Consider the following 21,096-nt stretch of genomic DNA (forward strand, 5'->3'; position numbering starts at 1 on the left):
AGAATAAATGTGGATTGTTGTTCATGGAAAAAGAGAAGACATCCCCTGAAAATAAGCCCCAGCAAAAATAATATAAGAACCTGTCTTATTTTCAGGGAAACATGCTATCATCATATTCACTGTGCAGTGAACATTGTAAAAAAAAATTCAAATTAAACAAATCTCCATCTGTCATGATCCAGGCCCGGTATTCCCCGCTCCAGAGTTTCCCAGACCCGGCCTGGTTATGTCAGGGGTTAACTTCCATCAGCCTCGTTACGGTTTTAGGAGATCTGGGCGCTGCACCTGCATTCCAGTGCCGGTTATAGTTTTGCTCTGCAGCCTGTGACTGGTTCTGCTGAGATTTCCTGTTTGATCTGACTCCTTGTTACCGTGCCCTGACCTGTACCCTCCCCAGTTCGTCCATCTGCCCCAGTCCCTGACTTCCCGCTCATGTCAGTTGTTTACCCATCCTGGTTCATCCCCCCCTCCCGTGTGTCTCGTCACCCTCTGTTCTTGTGTTCAGCTCCCTGTGCTCTTTGTGTTTCCCTCTGCATACCTGATCTCCCGGCATCCAACCTCGGTTCTGTTTTCAGGCCTGATTTTGATCCTCCCTTTGCAATGACTTGACTTCGCGGCTTGACCCTGACTGCTTGACTACTCTATTGCCCCCTGGTGGTAGACCTGTGAACTGCCTGCTGAAGTTACTCAGCCTCCTTTCTGTTATAGTGTTACTTTGAATCTCCTTCACTACTCTGCTGCCACCTAGTGGGGAGTACACTGTACTACTTCATACCAGCCCTTTGTACAGTGTAACACATCACATCACGTGTATCACAAGATAGCACCTCCTCCCACAAAAAGACAAACTGTCATATGGAAACTTTTAAAAACTAAACATTTCTTATTCTTGCAGCAAACTGATAATAATAAATAATAAAAAAGATTTGCTGTAGGTAATAAAAACTTGGAGAGGTATTGTTTGTGCATTTTTGTGCTGTTTATGAATAAACTTTGATAAATGACCATTGCCAGATAAAGCAGGTGCAGAATTCGAGATCCTTGGCTGTACGCCTTCTTATATTAAAAAATAAACTTTTAGGAGGCGCCTAATCCGCACTTCTTAAGGAATGTGCAGTGTGTGCCCGGGTCGTCTCACCTCCGCGCCTACGGATACACAGGGGCACTACATTGTGATGCCGCAGGACATTGTGTGCCGCCTGGCACTAGACGTCGCTGCCCATTAGTTCAGTCTATATCTATATTCCGTAATCCAATATTCTTGGCACAACCTGGGAGCATTTGGCGCAGAAGACTTATTATCATAAAATGGAAAAATGAGGAAGCAAATTCTACGACAGGTGGAAAAAAAACAAAACAAATAATGTCACCTTTTAAGATTACAACTATAGAAGGCCAATTATTAAAAACAAGGCAAACAAAAAGTGGCGCAAAAAGGAGTCTAGGCAGTGGTGAAGCTCTGATACAATCATGGTCATCAGGGGCCGTGCAGAAGATGACCCCATTTGGAGCAATCATTTGTCTTTATGGTGTATTTCATATAGGGGGTTCTAACACGACCAAATCGATTGCAAATGAATAAAATGTGTTTAGAATTTCCCAAAATTTGCAAATTCTAAAATATCCAAAATTTGGTGGAATTGGACTTTTATAAATCCAGCAAAGTGTTAGCCATTCAACAGCCACTATTTTGCAGGATTCGGACGGATCTTTACTCGGCAAGTTCATTTTTTCCCAATATGCAAAAAGCAATTGAATAATCAATTTTTTCATTGTTTCACCCCATTCTTGTTATTATCCCAAACAACAAGACCCTATATGACTATGTCGACGGAAAAAACAAAAAAAGTTATGGCTCTGGGAAGAAAAGAAGGAAAGAAAGTAATGCACAAAAATGAAAAATTTGTGCTGTCATGGAGAGCAATAGTAAAGGTTTGTGACAATACGCCACTAGGTGTCACTAGAAGCTACTAGAGACAGGGAAGTCAAACATGCTAGTGATCAGAAGCCAGGAAGTCAGATAAGGTACACAGGGAGCAAGCAGAGCCAAGGTTAGGGTAAGAACCGGAGTTCAGAAGCCAGGAAGTCAGATAAGGTCCAGAGGGAGAAAGCAGAGCCAAGGTTAGGGTAAGAACCGGAGTTCAGAAGCCAGGAAGTCAGATAAGGTCCACAGGGAGCAAGCAGAGCCAAGGGTAGGGTTAAAACTGGAGTTCAGAAGCCAAGAAGTCAGTTAAGGTCCACAGGGAGCAAGCAGAGCCAAGGTTAGGGTAAGAACCAGAGTTCAGAAGTCAGTTAAGGTCCACAGGGAGCAAGCAGAGTCAAGGTTAGGGTAAGAACTGGAGTTCAGAAGCCAGGAAGTCAGATATGGTCCACAGGGAGCAAGCAGAGCCAAGGTTAGGGTAAGAACTGGAGTTCAGAAGCCACAAAGTCAGATATGGTCCACAGGGAGCAAGCAGAGCCAAGGTTAGGGTAAAAACCAGAGTTCAGAAGCCAGGAAGTCAGATAAAGTCCACAGGGAGCATGCAGAGTCAAGGTTAGGGTAAGAACTGGAGTTCAGAAGCCAGGAACTCAGTTAAGGTCCACAGGGAGCAAGCAGAGCCAAGGTTAGGGTAAGAACTGGAGTTCAGAAGCCAGGAAGTCAGATAAGGTCCATAGGGAGCAAGCACAGCCAAGGTTAGGGTAAGAACCGGAGTTCAGAAGCTAGGAAGTCAGATAAGGTCCACAGGGAGCAAGCAGAGCCAAGGCTAGGGTAAGAACCGGAGTCAAAAGCCAGGAACTCAGTTAAGGTCCACAGGGAGCAAGCAGAGCCAAGGTTAGGGTAAGAACTGGAGTTCAGAAGCCACAAAGTCAGATATGGTCCACAGGGACCAAGCAGAGCCAAGGTTAGGGTAAAAACCAGAGTTCAGAAGCCAGGAAGTCAGATAAAGTCCACAGGGAGCAAGCAGAGCCAAGGGTAGGGTTAAAACTGGAGTTCAGAAGCCAGGAACTCAGTTAAGGTCCACAGGGAGCAAGCAGAGCCAAGGTTAGGGTAAGAACTGGAGTTCAGAAGCCAGGAAGTCAGATATGGTCCACAGGGAGCAAGCAGAGCCAAGGTTAGGGTAAAAACCGGAGTTCAGAAGCCAGGAAGTCAGATAAGGTACACAGGGAGCAAGCAGAGCTAAGGTTAGGGTAAGAACTGGAGTTCAGAAGCCAAGAAGTCAGATAAGGTCCATAGGGAGCAAGCACAGCCAAGGTTAGGGTAAAAACCAGAGTTCAGAAGCCAGGAAGTCAGATAAAGTCCACAGGGAGCATGCAGAGTCAAGGTTAGGGTAAGAACTGGAGTTCAGAAGCCAGGAAGTCAGATAAAGTCCACAGGGAGCAAGCAGAGCCAAGGTTAGGGTAAGAACTGGAGTTCAGAAGCTAGGAAGTCAGATAAGGTCCACAGGGAGCAAGCAGAGCCAAGGCTAGGGTAAAAATCGGAGTTCAGAAGCCAGGAAGTCAGATAAGGTCCATAGGGAGCAAGCACAGCCAAGGTTAGGGTAAGAACCGGAGTTCAGAAGCCAGGAAGTCAGATAAAGTCCACAGGGAGCATGCAGAGTCAAGGTTAGGGTAAGAACTGGAGTTCAGAAGCCAGGAACTCAGTTAAGGTCCACAGGGAGCAAGCAGAGCCAAGGTTAGGGTAAGAACTGGAGTTCAGAAGCCAGGAAGTCAGATATAGTCCACAGGGAGCAAGCAGAGCCAAGGTTAGGGTAAAAAACGGAGTTCAGAAGCCAGGAAGTCATATAAGGTACACAGGGAGCAAGCAGAGCTAAGGTTAGGGTAAGAACTGGAGTTCAGAAGCCAAGAAGTCAGATAAGGTCCATAGGGAGCAAGCACAGCCAAGGTTAGGGTAAGAACCGGAGTTCAGAAGCTAGGAAGTCAGATAAGGTCCACAGGGAGCAAGCAGAGCCAAGGCTAGGGTAAGAACCGGAGTTCAAAAGCCAGGAACTCAGTTAAGGTCCACAGGGAGCAAGCAGAGCCAAGGTTAGGGTAAAAATCGGAGTTCAGAAGCCAGGAAGTCAGATATGGTCCACAGGAAGAAAGCAGAGCCAAGGTTAGGGTAAGAACTGGAGTTCAGAAGCCAGGAAGTCAGATATGGTCCATAGGGAGCAAGCACAGCCAAGGTTAGGGTAAGAACTGGAGTTCAGAAGCTAGGAAGTCAGATAAGGTCCACAGGGACAAAGCAGAGCTAAGGCTAGGGTAAGAACCAGAGTTCAGAAGCCAGGAAGTCAGATAAAGTCCACAGGGAGCATGCAGAGCCAAGGTTAGGGTAAAAACCGTAGTTCAGGAGCCAGGAAGTCAGATAAGGTACACAGGGAGCGAGTGGAGCCAAGGACAAGGTAGAAGCCGGAGGTCAGAAGCCAGAGCGATAAAATCAGAGTCAGGTGCATGGGCAGAGAAAGGTAACAAAGGTCTGGGGTAGGGATGACAAGATCAGAAATACAAAACTCAAGGGAGCCAGAGAACTCACTGCAGAGCAGGAACTATGACTGGCAGCATTCCGGGTGAAGTTGCTCTCTAATGAAGCCGAGCACTCACTTGGAACGAGGTGCCTGAAAATAGACCCCTTCCCACACCAGCGCAGGACCCAAAGGCTGAGAAGCAACCCGTGGCCTGGAGCATAACACGGAACATTGGCTCTGCTGGAGAGCAAAGCATCGCGGATCATGACAATACGTAGACAAAGCGTTAGCGTGTCCATATGGAACAGAACTTTGCACCCAAGTCTTCCAATCTTATTTCGTACTTTTCATGTATGACCCTTTTTTGCCGTGAGGTCTCGGTATATTTACTAGGCACTAATCCCGCCTGTTGCATCGCTCTGTACAAGGATTTACTCACAAGCACTAGAAACAATACAAAGTCAGTGAGAATTATGAGTAGATGCGAAAAGAAAGCGGTTAATAGAGCCGGACACATCTGTACATGGCCCGTCTCCGAGCCTGAATATAACGCCGGCCATATGTTTGTTTTACACAAAGACATATCACCATATTATTTGAATGCAGAAGCCATAAAGAGACAGAAGACGGAGGAGCAGGTGCTGGGGCTTCAGATGTATAAAGGAGGCCCAGCGAAAAGTGCTGTCCTCGGGCAAAGCCCCAGACTAAGACAAACATGTGCATCACATAAGCAAATAGAGAGTCCCAGGTAATGGATTCCACTGCTAATACCACGGAGTGCAGACATTCTCTAATGTGATACATTGCAGAGGACTAGGGAGGGGCAGAAATGGTGCCGCACTGATACATGGTGTCACGCTGGTGGGTGTGGACCCACTGCACCACAGGGCCCTGGCCCACCTTAGAAGGGCTTGACTAAGAGGCTACATGATTCTTCATTAGAGCTATTGATGGTGTGCTTAGGCTTGTTGTTACAGGTAGCCACCAGGTGCTACTTCAGGGCAGTCTCTTGTTGAGCTGTAGCTGTCCATAGTGGTCAGGAATGCCGTTACGGACTCAGTGTAACAGATGGGATGGCCGGCATGGAATGGATGGCTGGTACAGGCTGGACAGCTGGTACAAGATGAAGTCTTCTGTGTGAGAACTGCCCTAGCCTCAGAGGACGAAACATCTACTTCTAGAAAAAATTGCTTGTCAACCTCAGGTCTGTGAAGAACAAGAGCAGAAGAGAAGGACAAGTTTCATGGAGAGAAAAGCATCTTCAGCCTCTGGAGTCCAGATCTTTGGATTAGTGCCCTTATGGATCATCCCAGAAATTGGAGCTATCCGAGGTGAGAATTGACTGATAAACTGCCGGTAATAGTTGTCAAATCCTAAGGAACGTTTTATTGCCTTAATTGCAGAAGGACGAGACCACTTGAAAATTAAAGACACCTCGGGATCCATCCTCGTTCCCATATCAGAGATGAAATACCCTAGGAAGAGAAGAGAGGTCTGTTCGAAGAAACACTTCTTAAACTTGCCATACAAGTGATTTTCCCTACATCTCTACGCCTGGCAAAAATGTCTCCTATGGGTAGGTAAATACGGAGATAAGATCAGGATATCATCTAGGTACACCACCATGCTAGTGTAAGGGAGATCACAGAAGATGTTGTTCACAAATTCCACTAAGGCAGCTGAGGCATTACCGAGCCCAAATGGCATGACATGGTACTTGTATTGACCATCCTGGGTCTTAAAAGTGGTCTTCCATTTGTCTCCCTGGAGTATGCAGATTTGGTTCTATGCTCCTCACAGATTGATCTTGTAGACAATTCTGGAAGTAAAGATCCCGGGAGCAAGTCAATGGGACAATCATATGGCCTACGTGGAGGTAACATCTCCGCTTCTGTCTTGTCAAAGATGTCTGTGTAGGACCAGTAAGTGGTATGCAGACCCAGTAGACTAGATGGTGGCACAGGTGGCCAGCCACAACATATAAGAGTGAGGCACCTCTTATGGCAAGATTGTCCCCAACAAAGCTTCTCACCAGATCTCCAATCTAGAACAGGTTCGTGAACACATAGACACAACAGACTCAGAAGAAGTGGATGCAACAGGCTAGGAAGCACATGAAAGGCAATTTTCTCTTTATGCAGTATTAATATTTGCAGCTCCACCTGCTCAGTAATGAAAAGTATGGGTTCTGATAGGGCTCTTCCATGGACCGACAAGACCACCAGTGGAGTCTGGAGACATCGTACTGGAATCTGATACCGATCCACCACAGCCTGTTTCATGACGTTCCCAGTGGAACCAAAATCCAGGTGGGCATTCTCGGTGAACCGGATTTCTCCACAAATCACAGATACTGATAGAGTCAATGGCAAAGAATACTTGTTTTCGCCAAGGATAGCCTCTCCAACAGGCCCTAGGCTTGGCAGATTCTAGGCTTCTTAGAACAGGAGCAGATTTGATGTTCAGTACTACTACGGTAGAAGCATGACCCTTTGGCATGACTTTGTTCCTGCTGTTGTTCTACCAACTTAACATGGTCCCTCTGCATAGATTCAGGAGTGAAGGCAGTCACGGCAAGCTGTGGAGTGAGAAGTCTCTGGAATGATGGAGCCAGATACATCGGCCTCCTCTCTTGGATCACCTCTCTAGAACGTTCCTGGAACCTGAGGTAGATCTGGATTGCCAGCAAAATCAGATCATCTAGAGTAGTGGGAATGTCTCTCGACCAGTAAGTTTATCCTTCATTCTTCTGGACAAACTTTCCCAGAAGGCGTCCACCAGCACATCATTGTTCCAGCCAAGTTTGGAAGACAGAGTGTGGAATCAGACTGCATACTGGGTGACAATCTGACTTCTCTGTCACAGTCTGAGGAGGAGAGAGGATGCGGTAAAGGTGATATGGCCAGGCTCGTCAAAAACCCTGCAAAACACCACCAGGAAGGTCTGCAGATCCAAGGTCACAGGATCTCCCATGAGTGATTGAGCCATGCGATAGCCTTTCATCCTAGATGGGACATTAGGAATGCAATCATGCCCCAATCTGAAGGAAACTGATGGGGCAGCAATTCATAGTACAGTGTGTACTGATTTATAAAACAACTATGGCACTGCTTAGGATCTCCGTCAAATCGTGGAGACCAGTTCCAGGTACATCGGTATGGGGACTGAGGAATACCCGCTGGGGTAGCTGCAGCTTGGGCTGGCCTAGAAGAAGCAGCCAACATCACATCATTGAGACTGACATTCACCAACTGAAGGTAGGCCAGGATTTTATCCTGCTGCTCTCGTTGGTGGGTCATCTTCTGGAACAACTCTGAGAGCAGGGGAGTATTGGAGCCAGCGGGGTCTATGACCTGAGGAAACTGGTATGCTTGTGGGTGTGAACCCACTGCACCATGGATTCGGGCTTACCTTGGAGGGGCTTGAATAACTTGCTACCTGATTCTTCACTACAGCCACTGTTTGTCATAAGTGTATCACGCTCTGGGGAGTCCTCTGGCGAGTCTGGGGCCAGAAGGTCACGATACCTTATAGTTTGCAAGTCTAAAACAAGGACTTGAGGGAATCTACTTTTATTTTATTGCTATAGAGGTTAAGGACTCATTCCTATCTGACTGTTCTTGGTAACCTTGATCTCAAGTGTCTTACCATCTGATGCTGGTCACAGATTCTCATTTCTACGCTGACCACTTTAGAAGGAACCTGTCTCTGGATAATGGAGAGAGGTCTTGACTTTGGCAGCTGTGGTGTTTAGCTGCATTGGAGAAGATTGGTGTTTTTTCCTTTTTGTGTCTATTTGCTCTCTGTCTGTCTCCCTTACCTTGTGTTGTATTTTTGCAGTGATGAGACTAGTGTTGTTGCCAGCCCTCTTACTAGCCAGGTTGAGTTCAGGTCAAGGGATGGCCTATACACGTAGCGGCGACAGGGGGAAGGAGCCATATAAGGTTATTAGGGTACAGACTCAGGGGAGTTGCAGGACATGTCCCTTCTCCCCTTTCCTTATCACCAGGGCCTTTCTTCTATACCATTTCCGTAGTTACAGTTGTGTTGCGCTGCATGGTAACGGTCTATATGTGCTGATGTGATACTAATGGTGTGGTTAAGCTTGCTGCTGCAGGTAGCCGTCAGGTGCCACTCCACAACAGTCCCTGGTACTGCAGCAGCTGGTCCAAGGGGTCAGGAATGCAGGCATGGACTCAGGGTAACAGACAGCTGATACAGGCAGGATGGCTGGTACAGGCTAGATGGCGGATACAGGCAGGATGGCGGATACAGGCAGGATTGGCTGGTACAGGTTCGATGGCTGGTACAGGTTCGATGGCTGGTACAGGTCCGATGGCTGGTACAGGTTCAATGGCTGGTACGGGCAGGATGGCTGGTACAGGCTCGATGGCTGGTACAGGCTCGATGGCTGGTACAGGCAGGATGGCTGGTACAGGATGGATGGCTGGTACAGGTTCGATGGCTGGTACAGGTTCGATGGCTGGTACAGGTCCGATGGCTGGTACAGGTTCGATGGCTGGTACAGGTAGGACAGGAACACAGGTGTAGGAACACCAGACAGGTTCTGGTTCTGGAACTGTGGTATGGAAATATAGGGTTGATACCAGTTACTGGAGCACAGGTTCAAGAACACAGAACTAGCACAAAGTGTCGGGGACCTGACAACAATCAAACATACAGACAAACTGAATATACACGTTGCTCAGGCACCCTCCAAAGGGGGAGAGTGCCTTAAATACCTTGACTGCAGACACTTCCAGAGTGCATGCACTGCCCTTTCAAGAAGCGGAGATTGTGCATGCTCGCACCCTTATCGTGCTCCCAAGAGACCTGCGCGGCATGGACTGGAACAGGAGTAGCTGGACAGCGGGGTGAGTGCGTGCATCCGCATCCATGCCGGGTGGGGTGCAGGAACGCCGGCAGTATAGAAATGTATCTTCTATATGAGGCTTGCACTGTAACAAGTTCTCCGCTTCTTCATCAGTTTGCATTGTGCCGGAAAGAGAGCGCTGTAAAGTTCTCACATCATGATTTAATGATACATTGTCGCATTATGTTTATGCTCTACGTCTCGTCTCACCCTGAGACTTATTTCACACGAGCTGTTACTGTTATAAGCGTCTCTTCGTGCCAAGTCTGAAAACAAGTTTTCAGAAAAAATAAAATCTGGGTTTGTTTTATTTTTTAATTCTGAATGTTCATCAATAATCAATATTTTAAAAAAAAAGTTTGGTGACATCTCAAGGAGTTTCTTTCTCTTCTTTTTGTGTTTTGGGCAGGCAGGACGCATTCCTTCACTGTTTACTCTGCGGGGTTTCATTATATTTAGTTTCTTCTATTAGTTCTTGTCAGTGATTCCTAAGAAAATCCACAAATCCAGGTGTGAAAGTCTTTCTACACTCCCGTAAGTTGGATATTTGTCAAGTGTCTCCGAAATCCTTTATACATATATTCAATGCAATCGGGACAGAAGTGGCCATAGTCATCCATATTGTATTGTGCGGTGACACAGGGGAGGAAAAATGGATCCAGGGAGGGTCACTGAGAAGACACGGCGTGGGAGGACGCAACGGGGGAAGATTTATCAAGATGGAAATAAAGTCCAATATACAGGATCAATGTAGTAAGATGTTCCATTTTTATTATAAGGCGGATGCCACAAAATAGATTGGTGCCGTTTTAGTCTGTCCTAATCTCACACAATGAAGAGGGACAAGACTAGAATTTTATTTCTCAATCAGGAACCTATAGCCCATATTGAATTTAAGGCATCTTTGGGTTGTCGGCCATACATCAGAAAATGGCCTGGAGAATCCAAATGGTGCAAAATATTTATGAAACACATGATTTTTAGCCTCAAAAACTTGCATTTCAATAAAAAAAAAAAAAATTGTCACCAAAGGTGGACAATCCCTAAAGGATCCTATAAATGCGGTAAGAATATTACAGGAAACGTTGAGAGGTCCCAAGGAGTCTAGGTGCAATGCAAGTCACTACTTACGGATAGTACAGACGGAAGAGTAGTCAGGCAAGCCGGGGTCAGGAAACAGGAGGACACGTATGGACACAGGGAGGACACAGGGGCGTAGTCAGGTCACAATACGAGGGTTAGAATTCCAGGAAGGCAAGTAATAAGTTCAGGGGGTAAACTGAGACATGGTCAGGTAACAGTCCGAGGTCAAAAGCCATGAGGTTACAACAGGAACAGGGAGCAGGCAGAGAGGAGTCAAACAACAGTCCGGGGTCAAGAAACAAAGATCAGAGCACAAGCAGGAACACAGGCCAACAGCACAACTACAGAACCAGAATGTACAACTGGCGAGGTTCTGAGAGAGCATGCTCAGTAAAGAAGCAGAGCAATTACCCAAAAAATGGAAAACCTGAGTAATCAGCACCTCCCAGAACCAGCATTGAAGCCAGCGCTGTCAATCAACCTGCCAGCCAAGTGCTCAGGAACATACAGCAAAGAATCTCCTAGTATGTGAAGAATTGTGACACTAGGGCTCTATAAATCAGAACTGTGGTAACTGATGAGCATTATATAGTTTAATTTGGGTTTTATCTATATGACCAATAAATTGTAAACATTTTTAGATTTTAGCAAAGACACAAATGTAAAACAAGTGTAGAAGTTATACAAATTAATTAACTTATGGTCTTATAGTCGCGTTATTCCAGAATGCTCCTAATAGAATTCCCACTTTATGTCACGATGTGACTGTGGGATAGCAAGGGACAGGTGGCTCCTATATTGTCCCTCATGCTAGGGGAACCTAGGCTATCCCAGTCCTCCAGATTACCCCTGATGGTGGAGATGCCGGAGTCCTGTGCGTTACTATACTCCTGAGTAAAGCTACTCACCTCAGGGAAGGAAGGTGCATGAAGGGATGAAGATTACAGACTGAAATGTAGTGCAATTTTATTAAGAACAAAATATAACCACGAACAAAATGGAAAAAATGTTTGTCCCATATTAGAGGTGTCTATTGCCTTTCAAAGGAATCTGTCAGCAGGATTTTGCTAAGTAATCTGAAGACAGCATGATGTAGGGGTTAACACACAGTTTTCAGCTATGCGCCTCTTATTACACTGTGTGTTGTTGTTACCTGCAATGTCTGTTTTAGCTTCAGGAGATTATCATTGCCAGACGAGGTCAGCTAGTATATCACGCTCCCCTGCTGTGATTAGCATCTCACTTTCTATAGACGTTGTACACATAGAGTTTGGGGTGGGCGGGGACAGCTTTCTCAAATCTAAAAATTCTGACTGTGTCAGAATGGCTGCACCACATACCGTAATCTCAGTGATACATCATTGGATTCAGGATCTCTTGGAGGTTTTTCCCCCAGGCTATTTCCCTCTGTATAAGGCTCTGTTTACATCTACATTATGACTCCATTAGTCTCCAGCAGCACCGAGTGGACCCCATTGACCTATAAAAGGGTCTGTCATGTTCCGTTCTGATGTCTGTGGGCATGATGAAAAATTAATGCTGCAAAGGCAGAAAAGAGTTTTTAATGCAGATATTAATAATAATAATAATAATAATTTATTCATTTATATAGCGCTATTAATTCCACAGCGCTTTATATTCGTTTTTTATGTGACTTTTACCACATTTTGCACTAAGCTTTTTTGGGTTTATTTTGATTATGAATTGGTTCCATTTTATACTGAGAAAACTATGCTGCTTTTAGTTTTTTTTGTGGCATTTATGCAAGTCTGAAATGCGAATCTGCCGATAGGTCAGACAGTCATGCTAAGTTATGTGATGGCTGCAGCCAATCATTACGGAAAGCAGTCACTTGCTTTAGACAAGTTTTTCCAATCTTGGAAAATCCTTTTAATAAAGTATGCAGGCAGCTATATTTACATGTTGCTTTTTTGCTGCTTTTTTTTGCAGCGCTTCTTTCTTTTTTTATGAGTTTTATGCTGTTTTTACACTACCAGCAACAACTATGAGAGTTCAGAAATCTCATGCACATAATTGCTTTTTTCCTTACTGAAATGAGTTTTTTAAAGAAGTAGTGGGTCAATTCTTTCAGTGTTTTTGCACATTTTTTCACCATTGAAAGCAATGAGAGAGTGCAAATACCAGCTACATTTTTTGTTGCGTTTTTTATGCTTTTGAGGTGAATGAAACAAACTTTTTTTAAACATGTACTAAAGACAAATGACACACCAAAAACACAGCTAAAAAATGCAACAAAAACACAGCTAAAATGCAACAAAAACACAGCTAGAAACGCAACAAAACCAGCTAAAATGCAACAAAAACGGCTAAAAATGCAACATAAAACAGCTAAAAACGCGACAAAAACACAGCTAATAAACGCAACAAAAACACGGCTAAAAAGTAACAAGAATGCAGCTAAAAAACGCAACAAAAACACAGCTAGAAAAGACAACAAAAACTCAGCTAAAAAATGCAACAAAAACACAGCTAAAAAGTAACAAAAACTCAGCTAAAAAACGCAACAAAAACACAGCTAAAAAAATTCAACAAAAACACAGCTAAAAAGTAACAAAAACTCAGCCAAAAAACGCAACAAAAACACAGCTAGAAAAGGCAACAAAAACTCAGCTAAAAAAAGCAACAAAAACACAGCTAAAAAGTAACAAAAACTCAGCTAAAAAACGCAAAAAAACACAGCTAAAAAATTCAACAAAAACAGCTAAAAAAGCAACAAACAGCTAAAAACGCAACAAAAACACAGCTAGAGAACACAACAAAAGCACAGCTAAAAAAGTAAAAAAAACACAGATAAAAAAACGCAATAAAACAGCTAAAAAACACAACAAAAATACAGCTATAAAGCACAACAAAAGCACAGCTAAAAAAAACACAACAAAAACACAGCTAAAAAGGCAACAAAAACATCTAAAAATGCAACAAAAACAAAACTAAAAAACAACAAAAACACAGCTAAGAAAACGCAACAAAAACATAGCTAAAAAATGGCACACAACAAAGACATGACACCAAAAACACAGCTAAAAAATGCAACAAAAACTCAGCTAAAAAACGCAACAAAAACACAGCTAAAAAGTAATACAAACACAGCTAAAAGCGCAACAAAAAGAGCTAAAAATGCAACAAAAACACAGCTAAAAATGTAACAATAACACAGCTAAAAATGAAACAAAACAAAGCTAAAAACACAACAAAAACACAGCTAATAAACAAAAATAAAGCTAAGAAAATGCAACAAAAACATAGCTAAAAAACAGGACACAACAAAGTTAACAAAGTAACAAAAACACAGCTAAACAATGTAATAAAAACACAACTAAGATTGCAACAAAAACACAGCTGAAAAAGGCAACAAAAATACAGCTAAAAAGGCAACAAAAACACAGCTAAAAACGCAGCAAAAATACAGCTACAAAAATTCAACAAAAACGCAGCTAAAAAACGCAACAAAAACAAAGCTAAAAAACGCAACAAAAAGACAACAAAAAATCAGCAAAACTTGGTTTTTGGAAGCAGCTTTTTTTTACTGCCAAGAGAGCAGGTTTTGCTTCAGCAAAGAGCACTGTGTGAACATTCCCTTAGTCATCGGCTCACATGTATTTACAAGCTAGCGTCACTTTTCGGCACATTTTAGAGGCAAAAAATGTAGCACATTCTGGTAAATCTGAAGCACAAGAGTAGAGAGGAAGCAAGAAAAGTAGCAAAGCTCTAGTGGCCAGAGAAGACCCCCTAATACATCTCCGCTTCGCCCCTGCTTTATTACATTCTGTGGTCTATGGTTTACAAATTGTCGTTGTTGCATCACTATGCAGTGATCAGAGTCGTTGGGTCGCGTTGCAGCTTGTTTGTGGACTCAATGGCAAATCTTATTGTTTGGAGGACAATCTGCTCAACCAAAGGGATCTAGAAAATGACGAAAACGGAAAGTTATTCTCCAAGTCACCCAACTCATCGTGGCTCAGTTGTGCATTGTATCAGGGCGTGTGTAAACATTCTGAAAACCCGCTTTGTCTCCCTGATACACAAGTATGGGATTTGTGTTTGCTGTGCCGGTGCATTGTCTCTTTATATAAAGTACTAAAGCTGCAGATATCCGTATAATGGAAGGTCGATGGTGGCGGTGGAGACTTTCTATAATGGAGACGTCTCGCTATTCATTGCCCGGTGATTCCTAATATGTACAGTAGAACAATGATGGAAGCACGTTAATGGTATTAGTAGAATATGCACTAAGCAAACAGCGGAAGAAAAGTGATATTGTGTGATACATTGTATTGTATTATAGGTTCCATTGTATTATGACCGTCGTACAAAAGGTTTATTTGTCTGTGCACCGCACACGGCAGCTGCAGTTGTGATACCGGAGGCTTTGTAGGAAGGTTACTTCTATCAGCGGCTTCTATTGTGCGGCCTTAAAAAAAGCTACAAAGTAAGATTTCTCCTGACCTGTATGATTATGTGACTTTATTCTGGAATTTTGATACTGAAGGGATTATTCTGGTCTAATCACTGGATAGGTGATAACTGTGGACCCCACGTATTGCTGGAATGGAGGACTGGTGACCACCATTTTTCCTTCCACGAGACCATGGCCAGGAGGAGTTGATTGGAACGAGTGGTCGGACATTAGTTCTTCTGCTCCACTCAAAGTTTATGGCACTGAAGTTGCAAAGAAAACCAAGTGTGATCTTCATCAATAACATTGACTCTGCTCGTCCTTCACACCACACATCCAAGCTCTCGCCACCTCCAACTCAAAAATATTTCCACAATTCGATCTTCCCTCAACCTCAAATGCTAGTGCATGCCCCCATCATCTCCCGCCTTGACTACTGCAACATCCTCCTCTGTGTCCTAGGGACTGGTGAGGAGATGAGGAGTAGCTGCAGGTGAGGTTAGAAGGTGCCCACCAACCCCTCTCACAAGTTTCAGGGCCTCCTGTTGTTTTTGTGTTTTCCTGGTGCCCACCTTTTCTTGTGTTTTATGGTGTGCTTCAGACGCACATAGGTCTTAACGTATCACGCCATGCTTGCTACACCTGCAAGCTATCCATGATCTGTGTCCTCCATATATCTCCAAATTAATCTCCTGATATCTTCCATCCCGTAATCTCCGATCTTCAAAAGACCTCCTTCTCTCCTCCATACTTGCACATTTATCACCGAAGACTTCTCCCAAGTATTCCCCGTCCTCTGGAAATCTGTGCACTGATGCGTCCAATATCTTCCACATTCAGAACTTTCAGACGAATCTTGACCACCCATTTCTTTATAAAGCTACAGCCTGCAATGACGCCGCTGACACCTCACCACCACCGGAGCTGCCGCAACCCCCAACCTACTGACTCCTCCCTGCTATTCTGTAAACTTTAAGCCTGCAAGTGCCGGGACCTCTCCCCTCTCTACTAGGCGGCCATTGTTAGTTTGTTCTTTGTAATTTGTATTTTGTATGTAAACTCCTTTTCACATGTACAGCATCGGGAATCGATCCGGCACTAAGTGGGATCAACACCGATCTAACAGATCACAATAACAATTGGATTAGTTATAACTTGCTCAGAATAGAATATCCCAGTAAGTGTTTGTACTGGGTTTTCATGGCTCATTTAGGATACTATATGAAGGTTGGCTATCACAAGGACAAGACTTATAGATATGATAGTGATCACTGAGGATCCAGCAATGATCAGCTACTTTTCTGGGAAAGCGCTGGAGCTGGTCAAAATTTTTCTTCCTGCAGCCAAAAATTTAGTGGCATGCTGGGTAGGGGGAAGTACCAAGTGAACGGAGAAAGGGAAGGGAAACCCTGTGTCTAAGGAAGGAGGAGATGGTGACCGATGACCGAACCTACCGCTGGTCCCTGGGGTCCCTCACCACCCTAGATAGGTTCTGCACCCATGCTCCAAGCCGGATACCTGACCCTAGGTATTCCTAGTGCTGGTCCCTGAGGTCCCTCACCACCCTAGATAGTGTAGCGCCTGGTCCCACCAGACCCCGTGGGGGGCGCACTCCCTCACATGTGCCCAGTCCCAGCATGGCTCCCACTAGCACTCCCAGTCATAGCCCCAGGCAGCGACGGCCTTCCTCTTACTGGTCCCATGGCTCTGCAGGCGCTGCTCCTGCTCCCAGGCATGCTGCAGCCTCTTCCTGTCTCCCTTCCTTACACAGAGCTGCAGTAAGTGACTCTAGGCTGCGCGCGAGGCCACGCCCCCTTTCTTAAAGCGGTATGCCCCGTTTTCTGGAAGTGACCTCAGAGGTCACCTGTTACCTAATGGGTATTTAGGTTCACCTCCCCCAGCAGCAGGCGCCCGAGCAACGCTTCCATTAGAGCCTTGCCAGTGTCCAGACCCCTTGTGCTGTTATCTGTTTTCTGTGCATTGATACCTGGTTCTAATCCTGTGTCTCACCGTAGTGCCATCCGTACCATTCCGGCTGGGGACGTCACCGCTCATACCGACAGTGGACGTCACCGTGCCCTACCTACCGTGGACATTATCTGTGCCGTACCTGCTGTGGACGTCACCGCTCATACCGACAGTGGACGTCACCGTGCCCTACCTGCCGTGGACATTATCCGTGCCGTACCTGCGGCGGACGTCACCTGCTGTGAACATCTCCGGTGCAGTTTACGTGTCCTGCCAGCTGTGGACGTCACAACCTTGCTACACCTGGCCCTACAGAGACTCCTACTACCGGTTCCTGGCTGCCGTGCATTTAGGCCTTCTGGGGATGCGCCGCACAGTCCCTGTATAATGGTTCGCTGCTGGTCACCTTCTCAGGGGAGTCCGGTGCGCGGTCCAGTGGGTCCACCTCCGGACGCTCTCCGCTCCTCGGTGAGCGTAACAGTTTGCTCGGGCCATGGACTCCGCCGGGATCAAGGTTAACCCGCTGACTGACCTGCAACAGGAGCTCTCCCGCCAACGCGAGACCCAAGCAAGATTAGTGGCTCACATGAAGTCTGTGGAATCCCGTCTGGCATCCATGCAAACCTCCGGATCCTCCGACGGCTCCCAGTTAAGTGAACTACAGAAGGAACTATCCCGCCAGCATGAGGCCCAGAGACGCATGGCCGAATATATGGCGTCCGTGGATTCCCGTCTATACGGCCTGCAGAATCCGGCCTCCTCAACAACCCCCGATTCTGCGGGATTATCGACATGCATGTCTCCTTCCCGCCTGGCCTCCCCACCCATGTATGGAGGGTATCCCCGTTTGTGTCGCAGTTTCTTAAACCAGTGCTCCCTGCACTTTGAGCTGTCGCCGCTGCAGCGAGCAACTGATCGCTCGAAAATCGCATTTATCATGTCTCATCTGACTGGTCAGGCTCTGGCTTGGATGAATCCACTCTGGGAGAGGAATGACCCGACCGTTCAAGTCCTGTCCGTCTTTCTGACCACCTTCCGTAAGGTGTTCGATGAGCCAGGCCGTCTCTCGTCTACTGCCTCTTCGCTCATGAGAATCCACCAGGGGACAGTATGCAATCGAATTCCGCACTCTGTCCTCCGAACTCAAGTGGAACAATGACGCCTTGGTAGCTGCCTTCTGGGAAGGGTTATCTGGTAAAATCAAGGAGGAACTGGCCAGCCGGGATGTACCTACCACCCTGGAAGAGCTGATCTCTATGGCTACCCGTATTGATCTCCGTTTCCAAGAGCGTGCCAGAGAAGTCACCCAGGCGAGAAGAACCCCGCGCCTTGCACCCACCTTCCAAAGGCCGTTGTCACCTCCCTCCACCCGGCCTACTGCTCCGCACGAGCCCATGGAGGTCGATCGCATCAGTGAGTCCAGACTGCGACAGAGGAATCGGAGAATGGCAGGAGAGTGCTTCTACTGCGGAAGTGCCAAAAATCTGATTCAGGACTGTCCAGTAAAGCCGGGAAACTACAGAGCCTAGGGTCCATCGGAGAGGCCACCCTAGGTCATGCCAAGTCCTCTCCTTTTCTCCATGTACCTGTATCCCTGTCCTGTGGTTCCATCCGGTTGTCAGAGCATGCGTTCCTGGATTCAGGCTCTGCCGGGAATTTTATCCAACAAGCCGTGGTGGACCTACACCAGATTCCCGTCCGATGTCTTGCTACCCCCATCAGTCTTTCTTCCGTGGATGGAAAACCGCTATCCGAACCCATCTGGTACATCACGGAGAACTGTACTATGCAAGTGGGGTTGCTACACTCTGAGACCATCGCCTTCCACGTACTCCCTGGCATGACGCATGCCCTACTACTGGGAATTCCCTGGCTTCGGTCGCACAAGCCAGTACTGGACTGGGATTCTGGAGACATCCTGCAATGGGGTGCGTCTTGCCACAGCAACTGCCTGAAACCAGTGCATCCTCCGCACCGACCCGTTGAACCGGTCACCCTTCCCGGCTTACCCCCTGCCTATTGGGCCTATGCCGATGTCTTTGACAAGAAAGAGGCTGAGACGTTGCTGCCACACAGACCCTACGATTGTCCCATCGACCTGCTCCCCGGGTCAACCCCTCCGCGTGGGCGCATCTACCCTCTGTCCCGAGAAGAGACCCAAGCCATGTCTGATTACATAAAGGAAAATCTAGCACGAGGCTTCATCCAAAAATCCTCCTCTCCTGCCGGAGCAGGCTTCTTCTTTGTGGGGAAAAAGGACGGGGGTCTGAACTGTTTGACTGCTTTCAAGGTGCCAAGATCTTCTCCAAATTAGATCTCCGGGGTGTGTACAATCTGGTCCGCATTCGGTCGGGAGACGAATGGAAGACTGCGTTCAACACTCGGGATGGGCACTATGAATATCGAGTGATGCCCTTCGGGCTCAGTAACGCTCCAGCGGTCTTCCAGGAGTTTGTGAACAACGTCTTCCGTGACCTTCTATACATCTGTGTGGTTGTGTATTTAGACGACATCCTTACCTTCTCTCCGGACTTGCATACCCACCGAAGACATGTCCGTCTTGTCCTGCGGAGATTGAGAGAGAATCGCCTTTACGCCAAACTCGAGAAATGCCTGTTTGAGCAGACCTCGCTACCCTTCCTTGGCCACATAGTCTCTGATACTGGCCTGAAGATGGACCCCGATAAGGTATCAGCCGTACTGAATTGGTCCCGTCCGGAAGGGTTGAAGGCTATCCAGCGATTCCTGGGATTCGCCAACTATTACCGGCAATTCATTCCACACTTCTCATCTCTGGTGCGTCCCATATCCTCTCTCACTCGCAAAGGGGAGAACCCTAAGAAATGGACCCTGGAAGCTGAAGAATCGTTCATGTCCCTTAAACGAGCCTTCGCTTCTGCTCCAGCCTTACACAGACCCGACACTAACAAGCCGTTTATCCTTGAGGTAGATGCCTCCTCATCTGGAGCCGGTGCGGTTCTTACACAGAAAACGTCAGAGGGTAAGACAGTAACCTGTGGCTTCTTTTCTAAGGCTTTCTCCCCAGCAGAACGAAACTACTCAATCGGAGACCGTAAGTTGCTGGCAATCAAGCTGGCCCTGGAAAAGTGGCGATACCTGCTGGAAGGGTCATTACATCCAGTTACCATCTATACTGACCACAAGAATCTGACATATCTCCAGACAGCTCACAGGCTAAACCCCCGACAGGCCCGATGGTCATTATTCTTCGCCCGCTTTGATTTTGTTCTGCATTACGGTTCAGCCGAGAAGAACCTGAAGGCCGATGCACTGTCTCGATCATTCCTGTTAGAGGATCAGGAAGATGAACCTCGGCACATCATTGAACCTTCCAAGCTAATGGCGGCACCAGTTGACATGCACCACCTTCCTCCAGGTAAGACGTTTGTTGCTGAGGTCGATAGGGAACGTGTACTCCGGTGGGGACACTCTTCCCGAATAGCAGGTCATGTGGGTCAAAAGAAATGTCTGCAATTGATATCCCGATATTATTGGTGGCCAGGGCTACGTCAAGACATCCAGGACTTTGTTTCATCCTGTTCCTCCTGTGCCCGGAACAAGGTCCCGAAGACTCTTCTGGTGGGCCCTTTGCTTCCTTTACCCGTACCATCCGCTCCATGGCAACATATCGGCATGGATTTCATCACGGACCTGCCAAAATCGTCTGGCTGCACAGTCATCTGGGTGGTGGTGGACCGGTTCTCCAAGATGGCCCACTTCACACCACTCTCCGGGCTACCGTCCGCTCCGGTTCTTGCTGACTTATTCATTCAACATATCTTCCGGCTTCACGGCTTGCCTCTCCATATCGTGTCCGACAGAGGGGTCCAGTTCACCGCTCGGTTTTGGAGAGCAGTCTGCAAAATGATGGAGGTACAATTGGACTTTTCTTCTGCCTACCACCCTCAGTCCAATGGGCAAGTGGAGCGCATTAACCAAGTCTTGACTAATTATCTCCGCCACTTCGTGGACGAACACCATAGCAACTGGGTCAACCTGCTTCCATGGGCCGAGTTCTCCTACAACAATCATGACAGTGAGTCCTCTGCTAAATCCCCGTTCCAGGTGGTGTATGGACAGCGACCCAAAGTGCCGTGCCCTGTGACATGTTCTTCCGGCAACCCTGCAGCTGATGACCTTGTGAGGTCCTTCTCCGCCGTCTGGGCTGAGACCAAGTCGGCTCTGGAACATTCCTCTGTCCGCATGAAGAAACACGCTGACAAGAAACGTCTGGATGTTCCTTTCTTTCAACCCGGAGATAAAGTCTGGCTCTCATCCAAGTATGTCCGCCTGAAGATGCCGTCCTACAAACT

The 21,096-nt window shown here is 46.6% G+C and overlaps 1 protein-coding gene across 1 annotated transcript in view; it reads left to right on the top strand.

Moving 5' to 3' along the window:
- Nucleotides 1-16,052: 16,052 nt before the first annotated feature.
- Nucleotides 16,053-21,096, top strand: part of POU2AF2 (POU class 2 homeobox associating factor 2) — a 47,491-nt gene continuing 42,447 nt past the window's right edge. The window contains exon 1 of the mRNA XM_075327346.1: nt 16,053-16,115. Coding sequence (XP_075183461.1) covers nt 16,053-16,115 — 63 coding nt within the window. The remainder of the gene's footprint in view (nt 16,116-21,096) is intronic.

Source organism: Anomaloglossus baeobatrachus, chromosome 11, assembly GCF_048569485.1.
Source record: "Anomaloglossus baeobatrachus isolate aAnoBae1 chromosome 11, aAnoBae1.hap1, whole genome shotgun sequence".
NCBI lineage: Eukaryota > Metazoa > Chordata > Amphibia > Anura > Aromobatidae > Anomaloglossus > Anomaloglossus baeobatrachus.